This window comes from Astatotilapia calliptera, chromosome 19 (genome assembly GCF_964374335.1).
Source record: "Astatotilapia calliptera chromosome 19, fAstCal68.1, whole genome shotgun sequence".
NCBI classification, from domain to species: domain Eukaryota; kingdom Metazoa; phylum Chordata; class Actinopteri; order Cichliformes; family Cichlidae; genus Astatotilapia; species Astatotilapia calliptera.
In genome coordinates, this window is record NC_137440.1 from 22,627,910 (window position 1) to 22,640,440 (window position 12,531).

At 39.2% G+C, this 12,531-nt stretch overlaps 1 protein-coding gene across 1 annotated transcript; it reads left to right on the forward strand.

Annotated features, from left to right (window-relative positions):
* Positions 1-2,300: 2,300 nt before the first annotated feature.
* mbip (MAP3K12 binding inhibitory protein 1) lies at positions 2,301-8,198 on the forward strand. Its single transcript, XM_026152913.1, has 9 exons — positions 2,301-2,475; positions 3,329-3,445; positions 3,632-3,832; positions 4,374-4,470; positions 4,813-4,878; positions 5,013-5,171; positions 5,414-5,511; positions 7,715-7,753; positions 7,850-8,198. The coding sequence occupies exons 1-9, from the start codon at positions 2,356-2,358 to the stop codon at positions 7,955-7,957; spliced, it is 1,005 nt and encodes a 334-aa protein (XP_026008698.1). The 5' UTR covers positions 2,301-2,355; the 3' UTR covers positions 7,958-8,198.
* Positions 8,199-12,531: the final 4,333 nt, after the last annotated feature.

Sequence of the window (12,531 nt, forward strand, 5' to 3'; positions counted from 1 at the left end):
CTCTAACACTAGGACCACCTTATTTCCTGTATAGCACAAATTCCCTCTGCCTGCCAAGAACACATTCTTGTAAAGCAAAGAAAAAAAATCTTATTAAGTTGCACAAAGAACCATTAAGGTATCCTTGTAACACTTTTCAGCAATTCTCTATAATGGCTTTAGCATTTACAAGCAGTGCATAAATACTTAATAAATGGTTATAAATTGTAATGTTATGTTAGGAATCTACAATTAATATGATTTAATAACAGCAAGAAAAACCAGAGGTCAAATCATTCTCTGGAAACAAGTTAGCGCATTTAAATCAGTTTGCTGTACCTTACTTTCAGCCAATTAGATAAATACAGTACTACTTATGTTGATGCATCAGTAATAATGACCCCACGGTGTAAGCCAACAATGACTAAGGCCGTTGTGCATGAACTTTTACTTGTAAAGGAATATTTTTAGGCTGTAGCACTTGTAAATACTTTTTCAACCACTGGTTTTTTAATCCTCTAAAAAAATTTTAAGATGTAGGAACATATTAGAGGAAAAGGTGACATTTAAAGATTGTGAATATCTGTAATACTTAGTTTTGGTTTCAAAATGTAAATATAGCTAAATATAAAAACATTGAGCTCAAGTAGGCTATCATGTTTTTTTTAATGGCTCATATAAATGCCTTAAATCACAACTCTTCCCCGTTAGAAGAATAAACAGCTCTTTGGTCTGAAGCCAGCCAAATTAAATGAGCAGTTTTTTAATTTCTGAGCGCCTTGCTGTGTGGGAACATTCAGCAATAGCTCAGCATGTCAAACCATGTCAAGTGTTACAGTTCCTTCCTGTTTTGGGGGGGAAAATATCACCTCAGAGATGAATTAAAGTAAAAAGGCTTGTCTTCAGACCCCTTCCTAAAATGATTAACCCTCCTAAAGAGCATTATTGAGTTCTGAGTGGTTGTGCCTTCTCTTTGCCTGTAATTGTTCTTTTTCTGTTGTTTCCTTCATCAGTCTCTCTCCTCATTATATGAAAAGAAGGGGAAAATGTCTGAATAGAGGAGGGAGATTTTCCCACAGTCACTCAACACAAAAAAATACGCCATTGTAACCAGGTTCCCATCCCAATGCCCTGCTGCACAGTCCACTGCGGTCAGAGGGACAATATCTTTATAATTGAGTGACCATTCTTTCGCCTGTTTGAAAAGTAAGTGACTGAGAATACAGTTAACGGCACATTTGAGTGAGTTCAGTAGACGGGGAGCCTGCTTTGTATATATCACAGTGTTTTAAAATAAACGTAATAAAAATTGCAGGTCATACAAATATATAAGAACTGGCATTCTAAACATATAGTGAAAATAAAATTTGACAGATAAACATGCCATAAGACGACAGAGAATAAATGATTTAAAACATGCTTTAAAAGGCGTTAAAAGAGAAAGTTCAGAGACTGGACATCTTTGGGCATTTAATAATATGCTCCAGATGTGGCACTACTTACAGGCTTGTTTTCAGGTAGAGAACACAAGTCATAAAATTATTTTATTAATATTAAAATAATACTTGATTGTTAATAGAACTGTCTACCAGTGTATGACATTACAACATTAGCTTAACTTGACTAGAGGCAACAATAAAATGTTGCTTGACTGCTAATAGATTACTGTATAAAACCACAGGGTCACTAATGCATGAAGAGGGCTTTTATATTTGATGATAGTCATTAATAGGCATATTTAGTTTGGATTTTATGGGAACAGACTGAAGAGAAGTAGAAACAATTGGGTAAAAGATGAAATGTGCATGAAATGTTTGGAAATAAAGCTATAAAACAGGTTTTTCAAAGTTTTATAAAATCAGTTTTCCTATACAGTATATATAGAGATGATCTTACCCACCCTGTGTCGAAGAATAGTTCAAAGATTTTTAAATTTCACATTTTATAACTTTTTTTGTTTTTTTATGCTGTTTGTTTTTTCAATTTGCTATCATGGAGCCTGATAATATCTAAGTATCTAACATCTATATCTACAGAAAACTGATATATACTTAATTGTAATTGCAGTTTTAAAAGTTGATCCTTGACTTTAAGAATTATGTAAACAATTTCCTTTCAATCTGTTAAAAGACTGAAAAAGAGAAATGCCTTAAAGCTTTCAGAAATACTTGCACAATAAAACCCAGTAAAAATAGTGAATTTAATTTAAGCATTTATTATTACTAGTATTTTAGCAGTAATATCAATATTCTCACAACTACGGTTGTGTGCGTGTACGCATGCGTGTGTGGAGCCTCGACTTCGTTAAGCGCGCACACGCAGAAGCCTGCACTCGAACCAATCAGCGCACAGTATTCTTCGGCTTGTCGAACAGCAATGGCGGAGGCAATGAAGCTAAGTAGAAATCATGCTCCTCCCAGTGACTCCAGTAAAATGTCCAGCTATACAGACTGTATGGATTCGTTACTGCAACTGCTAGCAGACTTCGGGGAAGAGGTTTGTTTGGATTGTTTAAGCTGCCTTGTTTCGGACATCGCTCCTTTCAGTCCGGGGTGTTAGCTGGCTGCATGCTAATGTTTTTAGCAATGTGGTGTTAGCAGGGCTGCTTAGCGGACCCACACTGTTCATTCATTGTCACTCACACAGCGCTGTGGTGCTGTTTTTTGACATGTAGGTTGTTGCAAAGTAACTGTGCTTTAAATGGTTCAGTGTTGTTTTGAAAGTAATTTAAGATACAAGATCGAGCTTGTGCCTTGACTGGGCTTAACTAGGCATTCTGTTTCATCAGTAACAGCAATGTTTCATGTCATTATCCCTGTTGCCGTGCTTCTCGTATTGGATTGAATACACATCTAAATAAACCTCTTTATTCCATACATGCAGTAAATGATCTCAAGCCCTGCTATTTGTGTGGTAAAGCACAAATAAAATATGCATTGAATAAAAAATAAAACCATCGCCTTTCACCCGCTTTATGAATCTATAGAGGTTCATTATTTTCCTAAGTCTGGGATAATCTTATTTTTAATTATGTATTGATTGACCACCATTGCAATAATCAGCCAAATATATTAATTTTACAGTGACAAAAAACAGCTGAAAACAAGAGGAAAATAATCCTTTATTTTACATTAAATTGAAGCTGATACCACCAAATGCTTTTTCTTGAACAGTAACAAATCAATAATAATTACCCAGTTAATTATCAAAAATAGTTTATGTACTTTCACATCAATCAATTGTAACTTGCATATATGAGACAAATGTATATATTGTCCTGTTGGCATGCAATTGCATGTTAAATGCTGATTCACAGTAACATCCATACGTTGTCTTTCCTGAAATTAAGCTGAAATTTGGGGATGCTGCTTTGAAAATAGATGTCAACCCCAGCGCTGTGAATCTTCAATCATCTCCACCTGCTCATGTTTACAGCTCATTACAAGGACATATCGCTAAATTACAGGTAAAAACTTTAGAGGATTTTCAAGAGCTGACATAGATTATTATGCAGCTTTTTATTGTGTTATCATTGCAAGGAAATAAAAGTAGATTCGAATTAACAATATCTGAATTTTAAATTTTCGATTATTCTTCAGAGCTTTAAATAATTACATCTAATATTCTTCTTTCTGGCCTGCTGTTTATTTAGGCTGTTTCAGAAAGCCTAAAGGCGTTGTTGGATGCTGATGCATCCTCTTTAAAGAACACATCAGAAGATGCTGTCATCTCATCTTCAAGCAGTGCACAGACGGCCACGCAGTCTGAGCACCATTCGCACAGCTCCGGGGCTACAGAGAGCAAGACGGCAGCTGATGATGTCATGGTTCAGATCCGAGCTGGGAAGTCAGAGGTTGGTCGCTGTCAGCAGATCTGTCAGCTGTTCTGGCAGTGAAATTTTAGAGCCCTCTTTACACTCTGTCAAGCAAATGAATAATCATAAGTAATTGCTCCAGAGGATGTGCACATGACGTGCCGCAGCAAAGCAAATGCTTGATGGAGACCTGATAAGCTGAGTTCGGTAGAGAATAAGGGGTCCTTTAGTGCTGCGGTGGGGTAGAACAGACCACATTGCTGGAGGGTTTTGAGAGAGGGCCAGGTCCTTGATGGATTATGAAGTGGATGCTCATTACTCTGAGATTGCATGTGGATGAAGGACAAGAGGCCCCATTCTGTTGTGCATTTATTTTGGTAGCCAAGCAAACAGTATTCATATTCCATCATGTGATGATGGCAAGCAGTTCAACTTTTTTGGCTACCTGGAAATTTCTGAAATGTAAATTGCCGCACCCTATTTGTCCCACATCATTATCGTTAAATAGTCAAAAACATAGCATTCTTGCCACCTCATCAATCCATTGTATCTTATTATGTTGTCTTCATTGTAACCCTAGATTGAGCGAAGAATATCTGCATTTATGGAACGCAAACAGATGGAGATCAATGAAAACAATGTACGCGAGTTTTGCAACGTGATCGACTGCAATCAGGGTGAGAATGGGAGAGAGGTGGGGGGGTGGAGAGGGTGCCTGCACACAGATTGCCAATGTTTGGGAGAGAGCTGATTTCCACAGGCGAGAGGTCAGGCTGAACTGCTCCAAGAGTGGGGCTGAAGTAGCTAACACACTCGGCCTCAAAACACAACCCGCTTAGTCCAGAAAAACACGAGACAGAAGAACCTTTTTTAAATTCAAAGCCTGTGTGAGACACCAGTAACAGAAATCAGGAGTAGTTGTTATTCAGGTGTGATATACATATACAGCTTTTGGTAATCATGTTTAATTGCATTTGGTAATTCTAATTGCAATTTATATTAAATGTGATCATCTGTAGAAAACAGCTGTGCCAGAACAGATGCCGTATTCACTCCTTACCCGGGTTTTAAAAGCCACGTAAAAGGTAAGAAAATGTCAGAATTTTTAACAGCTTTTTTTTTTAAACTATCATTTGTGTAATCAAACTAAAACATGTTGTTTACTAGAATCTGTTTAGGACCGAGTTGTATCTTCTGTGTTTGTTTCTTGGCTGGGCAGTCACACGAGTGGTAAACACTTACGGACCCCAGACCCGTAGTGGGGGAGACCAAGCAGAGGCTGGGGATAAACAGAGGGGGCCATTGACGAGAGACTGTGGAAATGCAGCCATAGAGGAACGACTCAACAACATCGAAGCTCACCTCAAACTTGCAGCAGGTGAGAGACAGGAAGTTATTGTGAGGCTCAAATGATCTTTGTCTTGTATATAACATTGTACAATATATTTAACTCAGCAATTACATGACACCTTTTATTGGCACTGTATTTTTTACTTATAGTAAGCCTTTATTTATAAACTGATCTATTATTTGGTTTATCTGTTGTTATCAGTCATTCTTTGTTTGCTCCTACTCTAAATTTCAATTTTCAAACTGTTCAACAAGTGTTTTACTCCTCAGTGGGTCCAGTTCCATTGAGTGTCTACCAGCGACTCAAGAAGTTGGAGGATCGTATACTCGAGTTGGAGGGACTCTCGCCTGAGTACTTTCAATCCACAGTGAGTCCTCTGGCTTCAAAATACAAATACAGATACATCAAAGGCGTTAATAGTTATTTATGGCAGAGGTCATGCATGTTTGAAAGAGGAATGAGAATTTATTTTAAGGCACTGAATGTAGTTTAATTGCCATATGTCTTAATGAAATTCTACGAGTTGCACAATTTGTGTCAGTTTTAAGCCAGTTTATTTCCAGCTATTGCCAGCTGCCAGCCTGTCTGCTGCGATTCATACAGTAAGCAGGTGCTGCATTTCACCTGAGGAGCCTGACTGAAAGAAACTAACCATGAAGGCAAACCTCCCTGTTCACACAAAAGACTCTCTGGGCCCTCGTGAGACTGAAGTTTACAGGCGTGTTAATGTGGAGCATATAAATCATGCGTCCTGCTCTGATTAGAGTTTTTGTGTGTGTATGTGTGGGGTTCCCCCCCAAACCTGTTGTCAGTGATTTTTTTTTTCCCTTATTCAAGTCATAGTAATCATAGAGAATTTGGAAATTGTTGAACACGACAGTCTGCTCCTTCTCCATTTTGTTTTGAAGTGCTTTTATGTTGTCGCATTGGAACTGAAAACAACTTTGCTTCCATTTCCAAATGGAATTGCAACTAGTTTGCACTTCTTAATGACTTTTGAGTATTGAGGCTCTGGTTGTGATCAGGATGCTAGTTTGAGGTTCAATTCACGAGAGATGGCACCCTTTTCGTATCAGAGAAAGACAAAAGATCCATACTGCATTGGTAAGAAGGCTTTAGTTTAGTTAGAATTTTGGTTTCTCCATTTTGCACACTGTCAGCTCAGTTGTGTATGATGCCTAAATTGGCATGGAGAGTATTGGTTTGCTGTAGGAAAAATCATTTCAGAGTGATATCTACTTACTGAAAGGAGTTTGTGGGTTATGAGAATGGAATTTCTTCTGTTATGCTTTGATACTTCAACACGTTTCACTCTTCAAGTAACACTTAAGCTGATTTAAATCAGAACTGCAGTGCCTTTGGTTAGATTTACGTAAACGTTTAGGTGAGGGCAGACGGATGAATCTCAGAATTGACAACTGTTCATTGCTATTGAGATGACGCTGACTCAAAAGATGACAGTAGGTAATTTATTGGTCTTTCTATTCAACCTGTCAGACATCAGCAGTCACACAGACTCTGATTTCCCAAGCTGAAGGAGTCTGTCCAGTGTGTTAGTTATCTAAGTGTACTTGAGATGCTACATGTCTCTTCATCCTGGTATTTCTCAGCACAGCATGCTGCTTCTGTGAGTATGCTGCTCTCCATCTGCTTTTGACTCACTGCATGTTTGTGTGAGCTGAGCAAGAGTTGTTGAGTGTCTTTGAATAAACTGATGAGGATGGGGGTCTTTTATATTCCAAGTTCGCCCCCGCCCCTCCAACCCAGCCCTCCCTTTTTTTGCATTAGTTTGGTGTTTTCCAAAAAGCTGTACACAGTTGGCCCATGATTCCAGGGACAGCGTTTAAATGCTGATTATTAATGGAGGCTTCCTAACAAAATTAGACAGCAACATCCATCCATCCATCCATCTTCATCCGCTTATCCGAGGTCGGGTCGCGGGGGTAGCAGCCTAAGCAAAGAGGTCCAGACCTCCCTCTCCCCAGCCACCTCCTCCAGCTTGTCCGGGGGAATACCAAGGCGTTCCCAGGCCAGCCGAGAGATATAATCTCTCCAGCGTGTCCTGGGTCTGCCCCGGGGCCTCCTCCCGGTGGGACATGCCTGGAACACCTCGCCCAGGAGGCGCCCAGGGGGCATCCTTGCCAGATGCCCGAACCACCTCAGCAACATATCAATAAAAAATTTGACCGTGTTTGAAAATTAGAACTAAAGGTACAGAAGCTTACACAGTCTCACATACATGAAGTTTTCTATTCATTTTTGATGGTCTTGTTAGGTGAGGCCACCTTTATCTGTCTCCCAGTGTTTATTGTTTACCTATTTATTGTAAAAGCATCCAATAAGGACACAAAAATGTTTTAGATTAAAATGGAGCTTTTCCTTATCCTCGGCTTTGTGTATTCCCCTTTTCTACTGCGTTGTATTCCTTTCTGGGATAATACTTTTTTCTGTCCTTGAGAGGGCAAAGTAGGAAGGAGCACAGATGAGCACCTCAGTATGCTTCTCAAAGCTTGTTTAAAAATTGCCCTAATTAAGAAGGTCTTATGTGTATTTGTGTGCTTGTTTTGTAGAGTCACCTGCACAAACGACAAAAGACGTCCTCTGCTCAGGTTTGTTGTGTTTCCTTTCCTCTCGCAGTACTTTGTAAGTGGAGGTTAACCTATATTAAGTGAGCTGATCATTTTTTTTCTTTCTTTGTCCTTCAGTCCTGCAGCCTGACAGAGCTGGATGAGAAGATAAGCGCAGTGAAAGCAGCTCTGCTGAAGAGGGCGACTGAGTTTGGGCCTGAATTTGGAACAGATTGTACATTGTGATATATTCATAAGCACAAACAAATACTCGAGTTCAGTTGCTCAAGCATTCACAGTGTGTCATCATTTTTTCCTCCAACTCTCAGCTACTCATTAGCAGCATTCTCATCGTCTGTGTCATTAAAAACTCCCAAAAACTCTTCATATGACATTTGATGATATTGGATGGAAATCATGTACTGCTATAACAGTTAAATGAAATGTAAATTTTCTGTAAATAAATCTATATTTTCCTCCATGAAAACCCTGACTCGTGGTTTAATCACAGCTATTACTATATTAGTTAAATCTAAAATTTAAGCTAAATGCAGTTTGTGACTTTTATAGGTAGAAATTAGTAGTGCAAATAATATTAATCAGATTGATCAAAAAACATTTTCACTGTGAATAATTTGTTCTGTAAATGAAACCAAATGTCAACATAGTATCCAGCCTTATACTCAGTGTATTTTTGCTTGTATTATAACTTTATGAATAATCAGTGGGTTTTAAATTTCAGCTCAAATAGATAACACATAACCTAAAATACTCTTTTAAATTTAACATTATAGAATGCATGTATATTGGATCTTTGACATTTTCATTTTCACACCCTAATGATAGGAAGGCAAGTGTGTGCGTTTATGCATGACAGTGTGTGTGTGTGTGTGTGTGTGTCTAGTCGAGATGAATCAGAGAAAGGAGGGAGAGTGCACCTGATTTATCTGCCTGACTGCTGTGTGACGATGATCACCCCTAATGGTTGTCATTATAACAAATGACCTGATTACTGCAACTCTGTTTGGGAAACATATTGGAGACCCAACAAACCAGCATTAAATGGGATGCTGCTGCGTTTGACACTGTGACATGTTCATAAAAGGCTTTTGCATAGAGCTTTAACTTCGCTAGTGAGTGAAGCTGTAATTATGATTTCTTTTTTTCCAGCTATCAGCAAATCTGAAGGGCTGTTGCTTTATCTTGAAACTGCTTCAGTAGAAGAGGATGTATATAGAAGCTTAAGAAAAATACTAACACAAGTATTTGTTACACAGATTTCTGCATTTAAAGTCGTATTTTTGAGCAGCAAATTTATCAAAAGGAAAAAAAATACTTAACTTTTACCCCCATAAGTATTAATTGGTATTAGAAATGGCACTGTTTTTAACACACTACGGCCACAGTTGGTCGAGATGATAATCTGCAAACTTTAAATATTTATAAGGAAAATTTGACTTTAGAAGAACTCGCATCAATTCAGAGATACTTAAAACATGCTTCTTCTTTTTTCTCGTGCCAAAAACATCAGGAATCACTGGTTTCTGAAACGTTATACTGCTATACTTTATATTTTATTTTTAAATAAGAGTTCACCACATAACTTGAAAAAGTTATTTTGTCATGTAGATAAATCATCTGTTGCCTGTCATTGTGTGTTATAATAAATTTGTGTTTATTAAGTATACGTAATATGTTTCCATCGAGGAAGGGGCATTGTATATTATCTTGGAGAGTTGATGTCATGAAATAAATAAATAAATGTAAAGTAAGTACTAACAAGACCTGTCCATTAAATGTAATTATATAAAATGTGCAATAATGTCCTCTTAAATTTAGTGCAAATATGAAGTGTCATAAACATTCAAATTAGCTGGGTTTTAATACTGTGAAGTGAATGAGCCCAGTTTAGAGGCGAGAAAAGCACTCAATTAATTGTTTTTAAAACGAAAACTCAACAGATTGATCGAAAACATTTTTTTAAAATTCTATATTATAATATTGTATATATGTTATAAAAACCAGCAGCTTGAATTCATGGCTAGCAGACCCAGGCACAGTCTATTTTTCAGAGCCACAGGACAGAAATTCTTCTTCTTCTAACTGAATAAAAATAGCAATGTCATTTTCAAAATAATTTTTGCAGCAGGTGTGACAAACTGACAAGTCCAGAAAAACAACTTTCTCACGTCTTGGGAAATTACTGTAACTCCCCTTCCTTTTCTCTCCAGTTGCTCTTTGTACATCTTGTCAAGATTTATTTCAGAGTTGATTGATGGAGTGACCTGAATACAACGGCAGACGTCGCATTGTGTTTTTCGGAAGATATTTCATTCTAACGCGGAAATGGGGAAATTTCTTTTCACCCCTTCTTTCAGGTGAACCCCGCTTGTTGGGGTCTGTCCATCTCTTGCTCATAGACTGGAACCTTCTAGGCAACAAGGGGCCACAATGTGCTGGGAAGGGGAGCACTTGAGCTGTGGCGATGTGGACGCGGGGAGGCCGGGGGTATTCTCATTGTTCCTCTGGAGCTTTTGTCTCAAACACAGTCCCCTTATGAGGGTTAATGAGGACAAATTGGTCTGAGTGTAACAAATGGATTATGGAGTTGGACAAAAGCTCGTATTTTGTGGGCTGCTTTCTCTGGGATCCACCCATCATCTGCCCATTGAGCCAAATACGCTATCTAGCGTCTACGTGAAGTGGCTTCCTAAATATCTCATTATCTTTATCCTGTCTGATTTATTCATTGGCACATTATGCATGCAGCTTCCTACGGTGGATCTAACAAAAATGTAAAGTTTATATCACAGTAATGCAGTTTCAAATCATGGCAATTACCTCTCCTCTTTCCTACTGCTTATATCAAGAACACAAAGTCAATATGTCAACACTAGTGTCAGTGGTTGGTGCTCTATGTCTGTGTAGGCATAGTGTACCTGTACCCTTCCAAATGAACAAAGAGCCACTTCCTTTTTGACTCTATGTAATTCCTGGCTGTCAATCAGTCCTTCCTCTGCCAGATGTCTTGAAATGTCCTTGGGAACCTCAGTAAAAAGACACAGAGGTGTTCCTTGTCTTCCGTGGGTCCAGTATTTTTTGTGGGGTCGAAGGAGAGGATTCATATCCATTCATATCTCACAAACTCCTAATGGGCTCCAAGCCCTCCAAAAAGAAAGCTCTTTCCTGTGACTAGTCAGCTCCAGTCTTTATTCATCTGTGGCTCAGTGTCAAAAAAGACTGTTGCTCGTTTGTGCCCTGAACAATGAGGAACAAGGCTGAATCTCTAGCTGGGAACAAAAGACAGAAAACAGGCTTTTCACTCTGCAGAACATTAGATTCTGACACATTTTGCCATGGCAGTTTTTTCCCCATCCTGAGTGCTGTGGCTCTGGTCTTTTAAAGAGACCACCTGTTGGCAACAAGCCTGTTCTTCATTACAGACAGGCCTATTATCACAGGATGAGGAGCGCCACAGGCTAACTTTTTTAAGTTAACCCTGCTGCAGTTTTCAAAGCTGGGCGATTAGGAAACATAGATTACGCATTACCACTGGAAAATCTATTTTTTCTTGTAATTTTAGATGTTGTGTTTGAATATGGGCTTTTGTCGCCGTAAGGGGGAAGTACTTTATCCATGCCCTTGTCAGTCGCAAATGTCACAAAGGGGGCTCAAATGCTCGCAGCTTCAGTTTTCTATAACTATAGATTTGGAACCAAATTCAGATGCATTTTAGGAGAGAGTCCCAATGGACTTAATGCTACATTGTTGATGGTGGTCTGGGCTTTTTTTTCTTTTCCATCTCACTGTTTCTGTTGAGTGATTTTCAACCCACAAAACATTAGCATAACTACAGTATGCAGCATCACAACTGTGTGTAAAATAAAAATATTGTGGGTGGCAAAATGAAGCAATCAAGTGTATACTTTGGTTTTGAATTGGACATGATAAACACAGGCTGACAGGAACAGGGAGTGTTCTGCCGTTTGATTGTGTGGAAATTTTAAAGATAATGTTAAATAATTTATGGTTCTCATAGCTCTGAAACCACACGGATAATTCAAATTTCATGACTAGTGCTTGCTACTAGCACACATTTTGCATGTACATGTAGAGGTTTTTGGTGGCCTGGGACGCCGGTGGCAAAATTTCACTCTCTTTAAGCAACATGAAAAACACAGCAAATACCATCACTCTCAGGTTATATCCAATCCAGACGCATTTGTTTCATGTTCATAAACACCAAGATAAAGAGAGTGCATGCACCTGTGACCCTCCCCCACAAAGCAGACAGCACAAGAGAGGATCCCCCTGTAGCCCACAGGCTTCAACAAGAGGCAGTCAGCTGCTCTCTGTGGCCCTGCTGCACAGTCCCCAGGCTCTCTGGAGTTAAATGTGCCTGTGATATTGCCAGGAGGGAGCAGCGGGAGTTGAATTCAGGCAATTACAATCAAGTCAGGGCATAGTTAGTGCGTGGGTCCTGGCAGCACCTGAGCTGGATGCTGATGAGACACTTAGCCACAAACCCTCATGCATTGGCCCAGGCACTGCATAGAGCAAGCCCTCCTCCCCCACCTTCCCTCTCTTCCCACAGCAGCAGACCCCCTACTGGACACTTCCACTTCCCTTTGCCACATTTAGGCCTCTAGAGCTCTCTCATACTCTCTCTCTCTCTCTCTCCCTCTCTCTGGCCCTCACATTGCAATACTTCTGCTTTATATAGGTGGCGTGGAGTACTGCACTCAATCACTCTTCATTCATTCACACTGTACAATAATAGACTACTACTCCGATATTGTCCTTCAAGCACCTGTGCATAG

What these genes read in the sequence shown, in the direction of transcription:
- mbip (XM_026152913.1), top strand. Translation starts at nt 2,356, where the DNA reads ATGGCGGAGGCAATGAAGCTAAGTAGAAATCATGCTCCTCCCAGTGAC. An exon ending in CGTGATCGACTGCAATCAGG is followed by an intron (nt 4,471 to 4,812) that starts GTGAGAATGGGA and finishes GATCATCTGTAG; the next exon opens with AAAACAGCTGTGCCAGAACA. An exon ending in AAAAGACGTCCTCTGCTCAG is followed by an intron (nt 7,754 to 7,849) that starts GTTTGTTGTGTT and finishes TTTGTCCTTCAG; the next exon opens with TCCTGCAGCCTGACAGAGCT.